The sequence below is a fragment of the Mus caroli genome, unplaced genomic scaffold, assembly GCF_978045245.1.
Source record: "Mus caroli unplaced genomic scaffold, Mus_caroli_1 scaffold_6, whole genome shotgun sequence".
Lineage (NCBI taxonomy): Eukaryota > Metazoa > Chordata > Mammalia > Rodentia > Muridae > Mus > Mus caroli.
In genome coordinates this window covers 21,526,225-21,546,676 of record NW_028227261.1, presented here as the reverse complement: position 1 = coordinate 21,546,676, position 20,452 = coordinate 21,526,225, and the positions used below count along the sequence as shown (strand labels likewise).

Below are 20,452 nucleotides of genomic sequence, written 5' to 3'. Positions count from 1 at the left end.
TGGTCAGTTTATATCTGACAAGGGGAGCCCAGCAAGACTCTGTGTATGCACTCTGTATGAGTGTGTGTGTGTGTGTATGTGTGTGTAGGGTCAAATCCTGAAGTCAAGGTCTTCTTACATAACCCCTCTGAGCCTTGGACACTTTGCCTCTAGGCCCTGGAAGGAGACCAGGCTATCTTACAGAGGATCAAGAAGGCCGTTCGAGCTATCCACAGCTCTGGTCTCGGTGAGTAAGCCTGGGCCTGGGGTCTAGGGCCTGGGACCCAGCCAGGCCTGCAGCCAACTCTGAAAGCCTTTCCTGTCTGCAGGCCACGTGGAGACTGAGGAGCATTACCGAGAGGCCGTGGAGGCCTTGGGGAATAGTCACTTGTCTCAGAACAGCCACGAGCTGTCCACTGGCTTCCTGAACCTGGCTGTATTCACCAGAGAGGTGGCTGCCCTCTTCAAGAACCTGGTGAGGTTCCCAAGTCTTCCTCCAGATTCGCAGCCAATCCACCCTCCTGCTTGTCTTTTAGGCTATTTTTATTTCTCCTCCATGTGTGTGTTTGTCTGCATGCATATCTATGCACCATGGGTGTGTCTACCTGGTGCCCTTGGAGGCCAGAGAGGGGTGTTGGGTCTCCTGGAACTGGAATTACGCACATGGTTGCTTATCCACCATGTGAGTGCTGTGAATATCCAGAGCCCCTAGCCACACACAGCCATCTCTCTAGTCCAAACCCAGCATCTTAAGAACCAACCAGAAAAAAAAAAAAAAAATCAGCTGTGTCCCTTGTTCTCTGACCCCTGACCTGTTTCTCTACAGTTCTGACCCATCTTTACCGTTTTGTTTTGAGGCTGGTCCCACTCCCACCCCAGCCTTCTGAGTGCTGGAATTCCAGTCCGCTGTGTCCCCACCTCACCCCTTTTTCCAGCGGTGTTTCTAGTCTCCCTTCCCTCTGCCCTCCTCTGCTTCACCCAGGAGCAAAGGGGTTCCTGCAGCAGGGCAGGGAGAGCCCCTTGCAGGGGTGCAGCAGTCCAGGGAGGGCACAGCGTTCATTAACCCCAGCCCCTCTCTGCCCCTTCATCTCTCCCTCTCCCTGCCTCTGTGAGTCCTGTGGCTCTCCATTGCCTCCCGGGACTTCCCTGGACCCTGACCCCCTTGGGGTGGGATCTCTGCTTTTTGTAGGTTCAGAACCTGAACAACATCGTCTCCTTCCCGCTGGACAGTCTGATGAAGGGGCATCTAAGGGATGGGCGACATGTAAGTGTCCGTGTGGGAGAGAGGGGCCTGCTGAGGGTACAGTGAATGCAGGACTGGGTGGGAGAAGATGTGAGGGGCTGTCACTGCCTTTGGGTCACCCGGAGGGCCTGGCATCTAGGCCATGTTGCACAGTTTGGCCTGCAGCTCTGACTCCTCACCTCTACCAGCAGGCTAAAGCCATACGAGCTTCCCAACGCTGGTACACGGAAGGTCCAGGGCGCAGGCCAGGATCCTCAGTGTCCTGTGGCTGCCCCTCTGCACCCGGCAGCTCTGGGTCCATGCAGAGAGTCCTGCGAAAGGAGGTGGCAGAGTCACCTCCCTGGGCAGTCTGCCCCACAGAGCATGGGGAGGAACTGTCCTCAGCTGAGGCGCACCATCCTGGGAACTGCCCAAACCAGACAGATGACTTTTTTTTTTTTTCCTCAGAAGAAGTTAAGGCTGTCTAGAAGGGTGTGGAGCGTTGGGCTGGCTAAGGCTCAGGCATCCAGCCCAGGCAAGCCAAGCCAGGGGTCAGCTGAGTCTTACGGTTTGCTGCATGGCCTTAGGGAGACTTCTCAACCAGTCTGTGCCTCCATCCAATCCCTGGTGGTCTCAAATCAGGCAGAAGAAATTGGTAGGATAAGATCAGGGTGATGTTTGGCCTTCAGCTTCCTGCCTTCGTCCTCCGCAGCCCATGACAAGACTCATAGCAGAGCCCAGAGGCTGGCTGCACCCCAGACTAGAACCCACCACACCTGACTGGTTCTTGGCAACCCTGGGGAGAAGCTGGGGTGGGCTGAGCTTTGGGAAGGGAGTTGGGTAGGTGTGTTAGTGTCAGCTGGACAACAAGACTCAAGAGTGGGGTTCCCCCGAAGGCAGCAGAGTGTCCTGTTTATCCCAGGGCCCCTGCTACTCTTTGGGCAACTCATTCTTTTCTCAACTCCAGGATTCCAAAAAGCATCTGGAGAAGGCGTGGAAAGACTACGAAAGCAAAGTGTGAGTGACCTTGGACGGGTGGCCTTCAGGAGAGCGCGTCCGCTCGGCATTGAAGAAGGAGGCTGACTTTGGGATGTGTCACTCGGGGTGTCTGGCTCTTTGGAGCCTATTGTCAGGCCTGACTGGGTTCTGGGGGCTATGCCGCAAGATGACCCAAGGGAGCTGTTGTGAAAGGACCGGGGGATGCTGCGCCCTGGCCACCTTCTGGCCTTGTGATGCCCATGTGGACAAGGGTATTGCATCCTCAAGATAACTCAGCCCTGAGAGGGGGGCGCCAGTGTCCAGAGGCTCAAAGGGGCTGAGTTGTTAGTTAGCTCAGGGCCACACCGATGGGCAGTAGATGGTAAGATGGTAGCGGCAAACTGTGGGTTGGACATAGATGGGGAGGGAGGAGGTGCCCAGGCTTCTCATGCTGTTCCAGGGACAGAGGAGTCTGTGGCCTCCAGTGGCCAGCCCTCCCTAAGCAGACTCCGTAGCTTCCCTCAGGTCATGGTTTGAGAATCGGTATTTTTTCCTAAGAAAAAATGTTTTTGCTTACATTGTGCTAAAGCAGAAATATAATCTAGAAAAAAATGGTGAAGTTACAAAAAAAGAGGGTGGGGGGGGGGAGGAGAGAGAGTTTTCTCAGCACAGTGTTACACACCTATAGTTCCAGGTATGCAGGAGGCTGAGGCAAGAGTTGCTTGGTCCCAGGATTTTCAGGCCAGCCTGGACAGTACAGTGAGATCCTATCCCATCACCTACACACACAGAAGAAGAAAAATGTTTAATCATCTTTAGGAGAATATGAGGGTCACTTTGTGGGGGATGTCTCTTTTAGACATTTTTTTTTTACAAAAATGCATAGTGCTATGATTTCATAACTTAAAAAAAAAATGACGGGGTTGTGGGGAATGGGCCCAGGGAGATGGCACAGTTGTGTTGCAAGCATGAGGACCTAAGTGCAGTTCCCAGAAGCCACTTTAAAAAAAACACACACACAGCTGGGCGTGGTGGCGCACGCCTTTAATCCCAGCACTTGGGAGGCAGAGGCAGGTGGATTTCTGGGTTCGAGGCCAGCCTGGTCTACAAAGTGAGTTCCAGGACAGCCAGGGCTACACAGAGAAACCCTGTCTCGAAAAAAACCAAACCAAACAACAACAACAAAAAAGAAATTTTTTTTTTTAAAGATTTATTTATTTATTATATGTAAGTACACTGTAGCTGTCTTCAGACACTCCAGAAGAGGGCGCCAGATCTTGTTACGGATGGTTATGAGCCACCATGTGGTTGCTGGGATTTGAACTCTGGACCTTCGGAAGATCAGTCGGGTGCTCTTACCCACTGAGCCATCTCACCAGCCCCAAAAAAGAAATTTAAAAAAAAAAAAAAAAAGAAAGAAAAAGAAAGAAAGAGGTATCATGTGATCTAGATATGGTTATATATACCTATAATGGTCGTACTTGGGAAGGTGAGGCAGGAGGATTGCAAGTTTGAAGCTAGACTGGTACATAAAGAGACCTTACCTCAAATGGGCTGGGCTTGGTGGCTCATGCCTTTAATCCCATATGAGTTTGAGGCTAGCCTGGCCTACATAGGGAGTTCCAAGTTAGCCAGGTCTCCATAATGAGACCCTGTCTCAAAAGCAAGTAAACAAAGTGGGGATGTAGCCCAGTGTGCAGTGAGGGTGCTTGCCTATCACACTCAGAGCTCTGGGTGCAATCCACAGGGAAGTATAAGTGGGTGTGGCGGTGGCACAGACCTGTCATTCCAGTTCCCAGGAAGAGAGGACAGGAGGGGGAGAAGTTCAAGGTTACCCCCACCCATAGAGTTCGAGGCTAGTCTAGGGTACAGGAGACCCTGTCTCAAAAAAATAAAAAAGAAGCCCAAATTGTGACCCATCTTTCTGAATTAGTATAGCATTCTCAGACTGCAACAGTTAGCTGGGGCAGGGTGTGCCTGTCACGGAGGAAGCGTCCTCGGAACTAAATATTTGCTCCTGCGCGTAATGACCTCTGCGGGACAGATTCCAAAAAGCAGACGCTGCAGAGTGGATTGCCCTTCCATCTCCTAGGGCTGTGAACACCTGTCCAGGGCCGGCTCCTTCCTCACCTTCTAGCTCAGAGCTCAGAGCTCAGGGTGTCATCCTGTCTGGGACACTGTGGCCATCTGCTGCTCACTTTAAAGATCCAAAAATGGGCAGTAGAGAGACAGGCTAGCCTTATCTGGATGAGCTGCCGAGGGAATCATGTGACTTTTGTTTTCCCTTCGTTTTGTAGGGCCACGTCTACCAAAGTGGACGGTGACCTTTCCCGACAGACCTTCCCAAGCAACTCTGCCTTTACTAAATTTTTTTCTAGAGAACTTTTTGTAAGATTTCAAAGGTGTGGTAGCACGTGCCTTTGATCCCAGCACTCAGGAGGCAGAGGCAGGTGGATCTGTGAGTTCGAGGCCAGCCTGGTCTTCAGAGTGAGTTCCAGGACAGCCAGGGCTACACAGAAGAACCCTGTTTCTAAATAAATAAATACATTTATAAACAAACAAACAAACAAACAAATCTTTTTTTTAAAATAATTTTTTTTTGAGTATAGATTTATTTATTATATGTAAGTACACTGTAGCTGTCTTCAGACACTCCAGAAGAGGGCGCCAGGTCTCGTTGCGGATGGTTGTGAGCCACCATGTGGTTGCTGGGATTTGAACTCTGGACCTTCGGAAGAGCAGTCGGGTGCTCTTACCCACTGAGCCATCTCACCAGCCCCCAAACAAATCTTAAAACAACTCCAGGGGCTGGAGAGATGGCTCAGTGGTTAAGAGCACTGATTGCTCTTCCTGAGGTCCTGAGTTCAATTCCCAGCAACCACATGGTGACTCACAACCATCTGTAATGGAATTCAATGCCCTCTTCTGGTGTGTCTGAAGACAGCTACAGTGTACTCATATACATAAAATAAATAATATTTAATCTGATACATAGCGAGGCCTGACTGGGCTACTTAAGACCCAGTCTCTGAGAAAAAATAAATTAGGGAGAGTCAGCTAATGCTTATGAAGAGCTTCCTTGGTGGGGAACTCTTTACACTGTTAGCCAGTTTACTTCCCAATTCATAGATGATGGACAGACAGACAGACAAATCGATCCAGCACCAGGGTCCCTATTTATTGGATCCTCCTGGTTTGTATGACAGGAAGAGAAGTCCCTTTTAGCTCATCAGGATTAGTCACCCTTGGTCCCACCTGGCCCTTAATACCGATGGCATAAATCTTCATACCCTTGCTCTAACTTAAAGACCCAGAAGCTTAATTGGTGGGAACCAGCCCCCCTGTGGTCCTGCCTCAGGCAGTAATCCATCCCTGTCTATCTCTGCAAAGTTCTCTGAGCCCCCCACCTAAGGTATCCCAAGGCCTAGCCCTCCTGCCCAACCCCAGCTTCTTCCAAGCCAATGTCTCTGGGTCCCAGTCACAGCACAGACATCGCTTTCTAAGCTACTGTGACAAGGCCAAGTCTCTTGTTTTATTCCCCTGTCTCTGCTCTGATGGGACTTGTGCCCTTTCCCCTCCGTGACCCCCTGGACCTCCCCACCCTCTCTTGTCACCAGCCCTAGCACATAGACAGCACAGGGAAGGGCTCTGTCCACACACACACGGATCCATGGAAGGACAGTGCGTAGCATTTTCAAATGTCTCTTTCCTTATGACCTAGGGCCAAGCTGGAGAAGGAGAGGGATCGGGCCAGGTTCCCAGGAGGAAGCCATGGGGTGATGTCCCAGGACACACAGCGAGAGCGACGAGTCTTCCAGCTGCACATGTGTGAGGTGAGGTACAAAGCGCCCAGTGATGATGTGCAGGGTGTGTTTCCTGTGTGTCCCTTCCAAACCCTGGAGGCAGTAGTCACAGGCCCCAGGGCTGGCCAGCTGGCCTGCAGGATGTAACCAAGCTTCAGTCATGGCTAAGAGGATTAGCCCTGGGGCAGGGGACAAAACCAGGATCCCGTTCTCGTCATGTTTTTTGTCTTGCCCTTTGTTAGTACCTTGTCAAAGCTGGAGAGAGTCAGGTGAAGCAAGGCCCAGACTTCCTGCAGAGCCTCATCAAGTTCTTCCATGCCCAGCACAAGTAAGTCTGTCCTCTTCCACCTCCTCCCTTAATGCTTTGGGGGAACAGGACAAAGCAACCCTCTGGGGCTTGAGACCCTCCAGGTCTCTGGATCTTGTTGGCAACAATTTTTGATCCCACCAATCCCCTAGCACCCGTGAGCAGATGCAACATTTATCCATATTTTATAGATGGGGAAACTGAGGCCCACTTAATCAAGTTCTCTAATTAGTCAGTGAGAGCTGAACCTGGCGAGTCTTATCTCTGCATGCCCGCACTCACATGCATGCCCATAGGTGCCCTGTAGGGACCTTCTCCTCCGACTTCTGACCTCATCCCCATTTCCTTCCCTCCATGATCTCTTGTTTGGCCTCTGGCTTTTCCTAGCTTCTTCCAAGATGGCTGGAAGGCAGCTCAGAGCCTCTCCCCCTTCATCGACAAGCTGGCAGCCTCAGTGCATGGGGTAAGTCTGGCCTGTCCCTCTATGGTGGGGTCACCCCCCTTTTTTGGGAAGCTGTTAGGGTGGGGAGCTGGCTCCTGTCATAGAATGAGACACTGCCCCAGCACACCGGGTCAGGCTCTGCCCTGCATCGTCTCCTCTGCCCCATAGCTTCGGCAAGCTCAGGAAGAGGAACTGCACAAGCTTACCCAGCTCCGGGACTCCCTCCGAGGGATGCTGCACCTGGAGAGCAGAGAGGTCAGCCTCTGAATCATTCTAAAAGAGATGTCTGACCCATCCGCCACACCCTGGCACATGGAGGGAGGCAGGGAGGGAGAAGAGACCCCAAGTCCCTGAGGACCAGTGCAGCACGGGGCTCTTCCCTCCCAGACACCCTGAAGTCTCCTTTGCATGTCTGAGGGGCAGGATCACCCAAACCGGAAGAACTCAGGGGGCGGCTACAGCATCCACCAGCACCAAGGCAACAAGCAGTTTGGGACTGAGAAGGTGGGCTTCCTGTACAAGAAAAGTGATGGGTGAGTGACTCAGAGCGCTTAGGCAGCTTGCCCAAAGACACACAGCTAGGAATGAAGGTGGTTCTTACAGTCCTGTGGACCATTTTGCACAGTCTAATTGAATACAGTTATCAAAGGATGCCTGGGCGTGTCACTACTAAAGGTCCCTAAAGGTTATTCTTCAAGAATTGCAGCCACAAGGCTATCCCTGACACATGCCTTTAATGCCAGCATTTGGGAAGCTGAGGCAGGGGATTGCCATAAGTTTGATGTCAGCAGCGATTGAGACTTACCAAACACTTAATATACCTTCATCCTTGACCTCTCTATATACAGTATGCTGAATATGCCTAGATGTGAAAACATTGATTATGCCTCGCTTCCTGGTGTTAACTTTTTATTTTAAAAAGGCCCAGTGAGGTCGCTTAGAGGCTAAGGGTACTTGCTGACAGCCTTGACCGTCTGAGCTCAATCCCTGGAACCCACGTGGAGGAAATAGAGAACTGGCTGTCTTAGTTACTTTTTCTTTTTTTTTTTAAAGATATATATTTATTTATCTTAGGTATATGAGTACACTGTAGCTGACTCCAGACACCCAAGAAGAGGGCATCAGATCCCATTATAGATGGTTGTGAGCCGCCATGTAGTTGTTGGGAATTGAACTCAGGACCTCTGGAAGAGCAGTCAGTGCTCTTAACCACTGAGCCATCTCTCCAGCCCTTAGTTACTTTTCTATTGCTGGGAAGAGACACCATGACCAAGGCAACTTAGGGAAGAAAGAGTTTAGAGGGGGTTTACAGTGCCAGAGGGTGAGTCCGTGACCATCATGGTGGACAGCATGGCAGCAGGCAAGCAGGCTTTGGTAGCCAAGAGCTCACAACTTACCCACAAGCACAAAGCAGAAAAAGAATTACCAGGGAATGGCATAGGCTTTTGAAACCTCAAAACTTACATCTATCTCCTCCAACAAGGACACACCTCCTAATCCTTCCTAAACAGTTCTGCTAGCTGGGGACCACGTGTTCAAACCTGAGCCTATGAGGTCATTCTCATGTGACTCTCTCGGGTCGTCCTTTCTCCCTGTTTGTGTGCTCTGGCATGCTCATGTACAAAGTGAGTGACGGCGTGAGTTGTGTCTCTTCCATCAGGCTCGAAGTGCTCAGGGTACCAGAGCCATCTCCACCCTAGAGTAGGAATTTTAAGCATGATGCTTGGCCCCAGCATCCTGGGAGTTTCTCGAGGGTAGGGAGGGGTGAGGCACAGTGGACGGGAAGGGAAGAGGTCCTGCATCCTTCTTCTCGGATTCAGGGGAATTAGATGTGAGCCATTGGACACTGTTTCTCTGTCCTGCTGGGCTTTAGGATTCGAAGAGTCTGGCAGAAGAGGAAGTGTGGAGTGAAGTATGGCTGCCTGACCATCTCGCACAGCATGGTGAGACCTCTTCAGGGTTCTGAGCAGACAGAGGCCAAGCCGTCCCTCTAGAACAGGCCTCTAATCTTAGATAACGGAGTATTAGCGATCTCCGGTAGGAGGAAGGATGGTGTCCTAAGGTTCAACGTAGGAGGAAAGGGTCTTCCATAATTACTTGATAGATAAGGAGACAGAAGACTCAGAGGCCCAGAGGGGTAACATGGGGTCCTCTGCCCTCAAATCCCCACAGATCAACAGGCCCCCAGTGAAGCTGCCCTTGCTGACGTGCCAAGTGAGGCCCAACCCTGAGGAGAGAAGGTGTTTCGACCTGGTGACCCGTGAGTAGTCCACGCCGGCCCCACACTGCTCCTCCTGAGAGGCTGCAGCCCCCGCTGGATATGCAGTCCTACTATGTAGCCCTGCAGGCCCAGGACTCCAAGGGCTTGGCACTTTATAGGGTTTCACCTCTCAGCCCACTGAACATGAAAACACATTCTACCTCCTATATATATTAAGCATGGTGGTCATGTAGAGCACATTTGAAAGACTCTGGTTGATCTGGCTTTTGAAACTGGTTTAACTTTGTGTGTGTGTGTGTGTGTGTGTGTATCTGGGGGTAGGGAGCTTTAATGCCAAGCTTTAGGGAAGTGAGTGCAGACTGGGAAAGAGCTGGCCTCTCAGGCCAGGAAGAGCTAACACTGCCTAGCATGCATAAAGCTCTGGGTTCACTGCCGAGGACCGTATAACACAAGACATGGTGGTGCACGTCTGTACTCTCCAGAAGGGGATCATGGAGAGTTTAGGCCAGCCCGAGTTACATGAGACCTTGTCTCATATTTTTTAAAAAAGGCTCTTGTCTTCAGGGAATGATTTATTTCTATTTTATGTGTATTGGTATTTTTGTTGGGTCCCCTAGAACTGGGGTTACAGAAAGCAGTGAGCTGCCACGTGGGTGCTGGGAACCGAATCTCCATCTTGTGAAGAATAGCCAGTGCTCCTACCCGCTGAGCTAGCACTGCAGACAGGGAGCCGTCTTGGAAGGAGTGAGAAGGGCATCCAGGCTCTTGTGGGAGTGATGTCTAGAGGAGAAAGGCACACATAGAGACCCTCAGAGGACCTGGGCTGCTACAGGGAATTAATGGCTCTTTGAGGAAAATATTTGTGTTTAGCCTTGAGAGATTCGGACACTGTAGCATTTAGGAAGGGGGGGAGGGGCTTTGGGAGGGGCTCGCAGGGCAAAAGGCATGGAAGCAGGGCAGACTCCCCAAGCCAGTCTTCCAAAGGACTTCACACAGAAGCAGTGAGAGGCAAGGCCTGGGACTGCCTGTTAAAGGTCTGGACCTTGTTCCCTGATAGCAGGGACCCTAGGGTGTCTGGAAGCAGGGTACAGTATGGTTAGAGCCGTAGACATGACAGCCTGGGAGCTGGTAGGGCTAGGTGAAGGGAAAGAAGAAGGAACCAGGGAAACGAGAGAGTGAGAGAGTGGTGAGTCTGGAGGGCCATGCTGTGCTTGACTGGGGGTGTGTGCTGTGCACTGAGCCTGGATCATACAGAGAGCCTTGCCGGGGGTCCTGCGTTGGAGATGACATATGAAGATGGTAACACTCACTTAGGAGGGCACACAGATGTTTGTCCTGGGGAAGGCCTGAAATATCTGTGGGCTTGATGTCCTTTTCTCTCCCCCACAGACAACCGTACTTACCACTTCCATGCAGAGGACGAGCAGGAGTGTGAGGCGTGAGTACCCGTTCTGGGCCAGCAGTGGGGGATGGGCAGCGCATGGGGCCCGGGAACTCATCCACACCCAGTCTCCTGTCCCCAACCCGCCCATTCCATCCGCACAGATGGGTGTCAGTGCTGCAGAATAGCAAGGACGAAGCCCTGAGCAATGCCTTTCACGGGGAGCCCAGTGGCGGCCAGTGGTCTTGGGGCACCCGGCTGGATACGGAGCCCCACGACCTAACCAACATGCTTGTCGCTGAGGTGAAGAGCAGGCCAGGGAATGACCATTGCTGCGACTGTGGGGCTGCAGGTCAGCGGTGGGGAAGCTTTGGTGGGAGGCCTGGAGACCGGGACTCTGGGATGGAGGCTCCAACCACTCCCCTCTGCAGACCCCACGTGGCTCAGCACCAACCTGGGCGTGCTCACCTGCATCCAGTGCTCCGGTGTCCACCGGGAGCTGGGCGTGCGCTTCTCCCGCATTCAATCGCTCACCTTGGACCTCCTGGGCCCCTCGGAGCTGCTGGTGAGAGCAGGAGAGAATGTTAGGGGGCCTGGAGGCGGGGCTTAGGGAACTGTAGGGAGGGACTAAACTTTGAAGGGTGAACCTTGCCAGGAGCTATGTCCTTGTCCTAACGTGTGATTTTACCCGCTGACTCCCGCTCCTGCTGTGCTGTGCCTCCAGCTGGCTTTGAACATCGGAAACTCCCACTTCAATGAAGTCATGGAGGCCCACCTGCCCTCCCACGGCAGCCCTAAACCCTCTGCTGAGAGTGACATGTACGGATGGTTTCAGAAGGCGGGGTTTGCTAGCTTCCCAGTGACCAGGGTCTGAGAGGGATCTGGTGTCAGAAGGCTGGGGAGAAGGGAGCCCTCTGACCGGAAGTTAGCAGGACACCAGACTCACCTGGAGAGTGGTTCCAGAAGTTACTATGTAGAACATTTTCTGAGGTCCGGTGATTGTTGTCTCCGTAGGAGCAGCCGCAGGAACTACATTGTAGCCAAGTATGTAGAACACAAGTTCGCACGCCATTCCACACCAGATCCCCAGAAGCTACGGACAGCCATCTGCAACCGGGACCTCCTCTCCATCCTGGAGGCCTTTGCCAATGGGCAGGACTTCGGACAGCTGCTGCCAGGGCCTGATGGGCAGGTGAGAGCCCCTCCCGCAGGGGGCTTCTGAGGAGTCCTATTTCCTTGTCTGTAAAATGGGTTAGCAGTAGCCTTGGAAGCTGGGAAGGCCAGGTTTGATTAGAGTCGTGAAAGCCACTACATTTTGGTGATACGTTCATGAGATAGGAAGGAAGGATTTCATCAGTAGGATTCCTGTGACTGATTAAACATTTAAAACTGGGTGTATGAGACTGGAGAGTGGCACTGGCTGCTCTTCCAGAGGACTGACATTCAGTTCCCAGTACCCGCATGGAGGCTCACAGCTGTCTGTTAACTCCAGTTCCAGGGTATCCAATGTCGTCTTCTGGCCTCTGTGTATACATGTAACACACAGACAAACAGACAAAACCGTGCATGTAAAGTTGGAAGAAAAAAAAAAACAAAACAAACGAAGGCAGTCTTTTAAAAACAAAACAGCTGCCTGTCACTGACCGGGGGTGTAGCTCAGTGATGAAGGGTCGTGAGCTTGCCTGTGAGGCTCTGCATTGTCCCTAGCATGGAAGGAGACTGTGATGGCTCTGAATTGTACTACTGAAACCTTCACAGGCCCCCCAGTGGGCAGTGGGGGAATAGCACTTGAGTGAGCGCTTGGGTGATGTGGGCAGCATAGCAAGCTAGGGAATAGGAGGCCAGAGTGGCCTCAGTGAGGAAGTGGGAGAAAAGGGGAGGCCCGGCCAGATTAAGATTTGGGAACCGGGGCTGGTGAGATGGCTCAGTGGGTAAGAGCACCCGACTGCTCTTCCGAAGGTCCAGAGTTCAAATCCCAGCAACCACATGGTGGCTCACAACCATCCATAACGAGATCTGGCACCCTCTTCTGGAGTGTCTGAAGACAGCTACAGTGTACTTACATATAATCAATAAATAAATCTTTAAAAAAAAAAAAAAAAAGATTTGGGAACCACTGAAAGAAGCCATAAAAAGACTGCCTGGGCCTTCCCACGCTTCCCTAATGTGAGGGTCTGTCCAGACGTCTCATCCTGATGACATCATATACAGAGATGTTGGGGCAACAAGGGATCAAGAGGTCAGGTGGCAGGGGAAACTCAACCGTGTGTGTGTGTGTGTGTGTGTGTGTCCAGGCACCAGGAGAGCTTGCCCTGCACTTGGCCATCCGAGTAGCCAGCCATGCTTCCCTGTCGATAGTGGACTTCCTTATCCAGAATGGGTGAGAACCTGCCTGCCATCAACCCTCGCTTATCCCTCCCTGCCCCACCTCTCTCTTTCCCTGGTACTGGGGATCCCCCACCCCTACTCCTTGCCTGCCTGTTTCACTCCCGGAACCTCCCTGCAACCCGCTCTTCCTAGTGGCCACTTGGATGCCAAGGCTGCGGATGGAAACACCGCCCTGCACTGCGCGGCGCTCCATGGCCAGCTGGACTGTCTCAAGCTGCTGCTAAGAGGAAGGGCTCCCGTGGGGGCAGGTGCGGTGTTACACCTCCTCCAGACTCCTTTCTGACCACTGCGGGTGGGGCCTTCTGCCCTCACAGACCAGAGCATTGACAGCAAGCACACCTTTTGCAGGCATACTCCCCCTGGCTTGCTTCTGCCCTACTCCGGTCTTGGGGGTGGGGGTTGTCATTCAGTAGGTCTCAGCTTCCTCATCTATAAAATGGGAGTTTCACAGAGCTAGTGAGCCTGCTAGTGTACAGGGAACAAAGCAAATTCTAGCTGAATCTGGGTTCTAGTGATGTAACTGTTGCCTGCTTACTAGATAGCATGTATCTGGTCCCATGATAACCGATCTATACTGTTAACCAGCCAATCCTCACAGCCTGGAGAGAGAGTTTCATGTATCCTATTCATTTAAATGAGACAGTTAAGACCCAGCGGGACTAAGCAGACCACCTAAGACCACACAGGAAGTCAGAGAACCAGTTTTCATATTCAGCCAATCTGATTCCAAGGCCCATATTAATCTCTAAGCTGCAGCGTCCCCTTGATTCTGACCATGGTCTCTGGATTTGCCCTTCACAGTAAATGATGCCGGAGAGACAGCCCTGGACATAGCCAGAAACAGACAGCACAAGGAATGTGAAGAGCTGGTGAGTCTGAACGGAGAGGCTGCCCTCTCACCCGTCCTCAGCCTGTCGGCCCTCTGACAGCGCAAGCCTTTGTTCTTGGCAGCTGGAGCAGGCACAAGCAGGAACGCTCGCTTTCCCTCTCCATATGGACTACCACTGGGGACATTCAATGGAACACGGCTTTGACAGTGAGGAGGAGGAAGAGGAAGAAAAGGTAGGGTCAGCCCCTCCCCCTCTCGATTGTACCAGACAGGAGCCATATTGGGCCTGCTGTGGGAAGAGGAAGGCTGACTGTGGAAAGAAACCAAAGTGGCCCTGTCTCCGCAGCACTGCCCCTCGAAGCCCCCAGCGCAGGCCTGCTGGGGCAGTGGGAGGCTGGACATCAGCAACAAGACCTATGAGACGGTTGCCACCCCGGGACCAGCCACCGCTCAGAGCCAAAGTGAGGACAGTCCCCCACCCCTGCCCATCAAAAACTCTTCTCGGACCATAGTCCTCGGGCGAGCTGGACATTGCAGTGGAGGTACAGTTGGCTGCCCAGAAGTACCATGATGAAGCCGTTCACTGAGAGACTGCTATGTGGGGCACTGAGCTGTGTGTACATGGCAGAGCTGAGGGTGGCAGCCCGTGCCTGTAATCTCAGCTCTCAGCAGGTGGAGGTTGGAGGGTCAGGAGTTCAAGGCCAGCTTGGGTTCCTTGAGACCCTGAAAACAGCAGAGCGAAGGGTGGCAAGACCATCCTGCCATCAAAGTTCCCTTAGGGTTGCCATCCTCTCCTTCAGCAAATGGAGATGTTCAGTGACTTTTTAAGCTTCTGTTGTGAGATTACAACCCAGGTTGGTCTTGCTCAGATCCTTCAGTGCCACACTTGAACAAAAAGACAGGCGTTTGTAGAGCGTGCCCCGCGTCAGTCTAGTGAGGAGATAAAGACTGGAGAGCAGTCGGTTATAACAGGAGGCTCTGCACACTATAAAGACTGCTAATCCATCCCAGCAGCTCCAGGTTGGGTCCATCGTAGACTGCTCACTCCAGCTCTGAGAATAGCCTGGCTGTGCTCTTGGACTGTGTGTTGGATGGGTGGAGCCTGTTTTGGAAGGGCAGGAGGGAGATTGGGAGGGGGTAGATCCTATTGGAGCTGGTAGTGGGTTAGGAGAGCTCCCTGAAGGACATGGTGCCAAAGCAGAGCGGAGCTTGTGGGATGGACAGGAAGGCCCAGGCCAAGGAGAAGGTGAACAGAAGCCATGGCTACTGGCCGGGATGCGGGGGTATAGGTGGGATGGTGGCCATGTGACTACTAAATGACAGTGCTGGGGTACAGGGCTGGGACATTGGGAAAGGACCATGATAATCCTAGAAGCCAAAGTTATCTTTGACAGTGAGCAAAGAGGAAAGCGTTTCTATTTTTTTTTAATTAATTAATTTATTTACTTTTTTCTTAATTTAATGTGAGTGCTCTGTCTGCATGTACACCTGCACGCCAGAAGAGGGCACCAGATGGTTGCTGGGAATTGAACTCAGGACCTCTGGAAGAGCAGTCAGTGCTCTTAACCACTGAGCCATCTCTCACCAGCCCAGCATTTTACCTTCGTACTACGGCGGGTAGGGGGAGGGCAACTAAAGAAAAACATTGTCACTTTGTGGTTCTAGATCGTTCTGACCTTCCCAGCCTGAGATCAGAGTCTCCCGAGGCCTTAGAAAACCGGAGCAGCCCAGCATCCTCCTCCTCCAGCCTCACCAGCTCAGTGGAACCCGGGGGGCTGAGCCAGGCCCCGTCTAGCCCTGAAGAGGGCCTCCAGGAACCAGCTGGTATCTCACGCCCTGGCCTGGCATCTGGAACCACCCCTGCTGAGGTGTATCTCCCTGTCAGATTCAGGTTGGTATGTCCCCTGACGCTCCAAGCATTTGCTGGCGTCCGCACTTGAACTGCTCTGAAGCCTGGGTCATAGTCTCCTTCTAGGAGCCAAGCTGTCGTCGGCTGGACCTGAGTGAAGGGTGGCTTACCTTTTTCTCTACCATCCACCTGCTTCCAAGGCTGCCCGGGAGAGCCAAGGAGAAGCCTGGGGCTTGGGCTGCTGAGGTTGGTGGGAAGAGAAAAGGCTTAGTTTTTCCTGCCTGGATCTTTCTTAAAGGCTCCATCTTATCCCCAACTGCCACCCAGGATTCAATGCCTCTCTTCTCTGCAAACCCTTTTTGTCTAGACTTGAGTTTGAGGAGAACTGGACTTAGGAATGCCCTCAGAGTCCTCTGGGGAGAGGTCAGTTCCAGACCTCCAGGGCCTGTGAAGACCCAGCCTAGGGGTCTGGTGGATTCTGATTCTCCTTCACCCACCGCCCCCAGCCTTGTTTGTCTACCTGGGTCCCTCTGCGGTGCTTCCACCAGCAGGGTAACAACCGGTCATCTTTGCCTTCCAGCTCAGAGAGCACTCGATCCTACAGACGGGGAGGCCGAAGTCTGGAAGATAGTCCCTCTGCCCGGCAGCCTCTGTGTAGTAGAAGGAACATTCCGGTAGGTGCACTTGTGTATGCTTTGAAGTGTAGGTGCCTGGGCTGTAGAGTTGGTCAAGAACAGGCAGAGAGGGGAGGGAGACCTCTTTCCGTGGTGACAACACCGTGGGCTGAGGTAGCCACTGTTAAGCTTGGTGCCATCTTCCTGCTTAGTCCAGGACTGTATGAGTTCGAGCCTGACTGTAGCCGTTTCCCAGAGAAGATGCAAAAAGCAGCTTTAACCGACAGCTTCATCCTTCTTCTTCCAGGTTGGCCTCGTGGAAGGAGATGGCTCAAAGATCGGGGTTCTCCCGGATTCCCTGCAACTCTTGCACGACTAGCTCCTTGCTGACCCCTCTGCATGGCTCACACTGGACCCCAACATTCAGAGCTGGGACTTGAGACCGCAGATCTGGGAGCTCACATTCCTTATGGGAACCGTGACCCTGCCAAGGACACTGGCCCTTCTGTGTTGGGGCTGACGTCCTGAGCCAGGCAGCCCTGGAGTTAGATCTGACAATGTCTCGGTTGAGTTAAGTTACACAACTCACAATACTATACTAGGATTGTGTTTCTCCCTACCAGGGTGGGACCCGTTCTCATCCTTCACGCCCAGGGGCTGTCTCATGGCCACTTATCAATCTGGTGATTTTCTTTAGTGAAGCCCAGCTTTATGTCCAGACCTTTGCTAGGTACTATGGAATGCCACACGAATAGGACACACATCCTGCAGGTGTGGATCCTCACTAGAAAGCTGGGCTCAAGAACTGACTCGGAAGGAGCAGAGCTAGGTTGCAGAGGGATGGCTCTGAGCTCAGGGCCCGGACTGACCTCAGCTGGTCTCCTGTCTGGCCACTGCAGTTGTTACAGCCCAGTTCTGGTGGCCAAGGCCTGTGACGCCCAGTCTAAAGTATGCTCCACTAGAGGACAGCCTTACCCTCCCTGGGGTCTGTACTGTGTCCCTCAATCTGGAAGTAGAATATGACTCACCTGCCTTGATTTCACAGAAAGGAAAAGGATGGTCTGGGTTGACTTATCCCGTTCCTCTCACTTTTCTCTCGATGAAGTCAGAAGCCTGGGGGAATGAGGGACCAGGAAAGGAGTAAGGCGTTGGGGAAATAAGAGAAACTTCAAAAGTCTGCTTTCTAGGGCCAGAAATCCCACCATCGTTTAGTCCAATTACAAAGCCAGACCACCAGCAACCATGGACAGCTCTGCTTCACACCTCCTTGGTGGTGGGGCCTGCAGGGGTGGGCCGAGCCAAACAGGGGAGGCCAGAGGGCACCAAGTGAGTAGCCAGCAGTGTGGCTAGGAATTGAACTGTGCGCTCTGGGCTCTGGAGGCTGCTGTGGTCCTTGGTCCTAAAACAGGATTGTTTCTGAGCCCCAGGTCAGCTTGTGTTCATCTCAGTCTTACTGTTTTACTTATCAAAGGATTCCTGGGGGAGGGACGAATTCCCCTGAGAGACTCTTGGGACTTGGGATGCTTTCTTTCCCTGGCCAGGTTGGTAAAGAATAGTGGCCAGAGAACAACAGAGAGTTTTGCCACAGGAGACATTTGGTGAGGCAAGGACTGGAGGGGGCATCCCTGAGCTCAGGGTGCCCTCAGCATCCTCCTTACAGCATCTCTTAGTCTGTCTTGTGTCGTTGTAATGGAACGATGGAGGCTGGGTGCTTTCTACAGTAAAGAGTTTTCTTTGGCTTAGGGTTCTGGTGATTGGAAAGTCCAAACAGCATGCCATGAATGCCCTGTAAAAGGCCCCGACTGTCACAACATCACAAAAGAGGAGAAAGCAAGCACTTATGTGCATTAATCGCAATTTGCTTTATTTATAGCACCTCACTTCCGTCAGAACTCACTCCCTAGAGGCAGAGCCCCTCACATAATTGCCTTCCACTAGGCGCTGCCCCCTTAAAGGCTCACTCACTCTTCCACATTGCCACACCAGGTAGGAAGAAAACACTCAAAACATACCCACATGAGCCGGGCGTGGTGGCGCACGCCTTTAATCGCAGCACTTGGGAGGCAGAGGCAGGCGGATTTCTGAGTTCGAGGCCAGCCTAATCTACAGAGTGAGTTCCAGGACAGCCAGGGTTACACAGAGAAACCCTGTCTCACAAAACAAAAAATACCCACATGGTATGGTTTATCCTTACAGCAATGAACTAGCCAATCCAAAATGTCAGCAGCCAGGCTCAGAACCCCTGGTGTGCAGGAAAAGCACACTGGGCCGGAGACTGAGGACCTGATGCGAGGCTCACCCATGGTCCCGACCACACCCCCTCTTGGTTGCCCTGAGATGATGAGTTGGGTAATGGAGTTTGTGAGGTGAGCCCTGGATGCATAACAAGGGGAGAAATGAAACAGAAGGTTTGTCAGCAGTGAAGGACAGAGAAGAAGGCTGTTGGGAAAGTGCTTGCCATACAACACTCAAGGTTGAAGATTTGAGTTCGAATCTGCAGGGCTCATGCCAAGAGCTAGGCATGCAGTGTCCTCCCAGACTCCTGGCTCTGTGGAAGCAGACCCTGGAGGATCCCGGAAGCTTGCTGGGCAGCTCCAGGTTCAGTGAGAGACCCTGTCTCAAAACATAAGGAGGCTAGCAATTGAGACCACCACCAGTCTCTAGCTGCCTGCCACCTGCCGTGTACACACACACACACACAAGCATAAAGGACGCTGGCACAGCTGCACACATCTGTAATTCCAGCGTTCTGGGGGCTGAGGCAGGGCCATAGTGAGTTAGCAAATACCTTTGCCATGTCCCTTTGAGAGTAAAGAATGGGGTGTTTACCACCAATGGTAAAACCCCTCTGAGGGTATCAGTTTCCTGTCTGCCCCCCCCCCAAAGCTCACAGGGAAATAAGACAGTTGTGTGCATCCTTGTGTGCAGGTGACCTCTCCCTTGGACAGGTGGGCAGAGGGATACAATCGGTACCAGCAGTGCTGGCTACGTTCCAGGAGTGTAGACAAGGCGGAGTCTCACTTCCTGAGATTGACTCTTCTATTTGCATAATAAAGTCTGACGCGTTTTCTTGGGTCCTTCAAGCTTCTTTTGGCCAAGAGGCCTCCCAGAAGCTCGCACTGAAGAAAAACCTGGCTTTGGCCACATGGTGTTAAGGCCCCGCCCTTCCGGACCCATCCCCCCCCCCCCCCCCGACCCATCCTCTCCACACCCCTCCGCTATAGCCGCGGACTTTTCAGCTTCTCCCCCAGCCACCTCCTCACCTCCCCACCACCCGCTGACATGTCAGGGATCCCCACGCTTTGTTCTCTGAGTGCTCCAGGAGAGCTGTCTCGCTCAGGAGGCTAGAAATACCTGGAACACAGTAGGAGCTCAGTAAATAGAATAACCGCTTGCTGACTTACGGACTACACAGACCTCCCCCTCCCCCAAACTTCCACTCTGCCTTTCGAGGCAATAAATTTCACTTCTTGGGAGGGGGATGAGGCCCCAGCTGGGCCTCACACTTGCCCTCTCTCCCTCCTCTCCCCACCCCAGCTGTGATAAATACAGTCCTCTTTAATGGTTATTCTGCCCAGCCTGCTGCCCCTGAGATCTTTCTTGCTAGTTGATTGGATACCGTTTGTCGAATGAAAAAAAAAAAATCCTTGACCGTCATCACACTGCAGCAGTTGGGAGACAGGTGTCCACAACAGGCTCCAGACTTGTTTCTCTGAGGTTATCTCAGAAAGTTCCTTCACACACTGTGAGCCCTCTTCTGCCCCGCTCCAAATCAGAGACCCTCGCAGAAAGGTCATTTTCTGTCAGGAGGGGAACTAGGTCTTCAGCGAATTCTTGGAAAAATTACCGCTCGCGAGCCGAGAGTGGGAGGCAGAGTTATTCCCTCCACCCCAAATTACTCTTCCAAGCCCACCCCCTGTGTACCGGAATCACCCAAAGCCTAGTCTTTCGGAGCGTGGTCCCGATACCCCTTTGAGAGGTTGTTAGAAAAAATAAACACTGGCCGGCGAAGGGCTCTGAGCATACCTCGCGAGTACGTGTACGGCACTGGCCTTGGGCGCACCAAGGAGCCTACCTAAGTTAGGGCAGAGCTGACGTCAGAATCTGCACCAAGATGCGATGAATTCACCAACTTTCCCGGCTTGGACAAAGCTCCCTCTGGGAGCGCAGTGATGCTGAGACCGGGTAGCTCTGTACTTTCCACTGCTATGCTGACACTCATCACCCCCGAACCCTCATGCTCGAATCTCCCTGGAGCCTGGGGCACCCCTAGGAGAGTTGGAGGAGAAGAGCCCCTTCTCCCAGGTTGGTCCTCCCCCCCACACACACACACCCGCTGAGGCACGACCCGCCAGGCTCAGGCAATCTTTGCCCGGGCAGTCCTTGAAGTCTATATTTAGTGCCCGCCACCCCTCCCCCAGCGATGGGAGGGGCGCGCC

The 20,452-nt window shown here is 52.6% G+C and overlaps 1 protein-coding gene across 2 annotated transcripts in view; it reads left to right on the top strand.

Annotated features, from left to right (window-relative positions):
• The window catches only part of Asap3 (ArfGAP with SH3 domain, ankyrin repeat and PH domain 3), a 39,964-nt gene extending 20,884 nt beyond the window's left edge, over positions 1 to 19,080 (top strand). Inside the window, exons 2-25 of one of the 2 annotated variants that reach the window (XM_029476661.2) lie at positions 154 to 226; positions 309 to 454; positions 1,169 to 1,243; positions 2,169 to 2,218; positions 5,901 to 6,012; positions 6,225 to 6,310; positions 6,677 to 6,752; positions 6,900 to 6,986; positions 7,155 to 7,264; positions 8,605 to 8,674; positions 8,904 to 8,991; positions 10,342 to 10,390; positions 10,498 to 10,685; positions 10,765 to 10,898; positions 11,058 to 11,152; positions 11,348 to 11,525; positions 12,628 to 12,713; positions 12,854 to 12,969; positions 13,523 to 13,590; positions 13,673 to 13,783; positions 13,897 to 14,011; positions 15,216 to 15,441; positions 15,980 to 16,073; positions 16,321 to 19,080. In XM_029476661.2, the coding sequence (XP_029332521.1) occupies positions 154 to 226; positions 309 to 454; positions 1,169 to 1,243; positions 2,169 to 2,218; positions 5,901 to 6,012; positions 6,225 to 6,310; positions 6,677 to 6,752; positions 6,900 to 6,986; positions 7,155 to 7,264; positions 8,605 to 8,674; positions 8,904 to 8,991; positions 10,342 to 10,390; positions 10,498 to 10,685; positions 10,765 to 10,898; positions 11,058 to 11,152; positions 11,348 to 11,525; positions 12,628 to 12,713; positions 12,854 to 12,969; positions 13,523 to 13,590; positions 13,673 to 13,783; positions 13,897 to 14,011; positions 15,216 to 15,441; positions 15,980 to 16,073; positions 16,321 to 16,392 (2,505 nt within the window). In that variant the 3' untranslated portion in view covers positions 16,393 to 19,080. Of the gene's footprint in view, positions 1 to 153; positions 227 to 308; positions 455 to 1,168; positions 1,244 to 2,168; positions 2,219 to 5,900; positions 6,013 to 6,224; positions 6,311 to 6,676; positions 6,753 to 6,899; positions 6,987 to 7,154; positions 7,265 to 8,604; positions 8,675 to 8,903; positions 8,992 to 10,341; positions 10,391 to 10,497; positions 10,686 to 10,764; positions 10,899 to 11,057; positions 11,153 to 11,347; positions 11,526 to 12,627; positions 12,714 to 12,853; positions 12,970 to 13,522; positions 13,591 to 13,672; positions 13,784 to 13,896; positions 14,093 to 15,215; positions 15,442 to 15,979; positions 16,074 to 16,320 lie in introns of both variants that reach the window. The other variant, XM_021161163.2, reaches the window with a different exon arrangement.
• Positions 19,081 to 20,452: the final 1,372 nt, after the last annotated feature.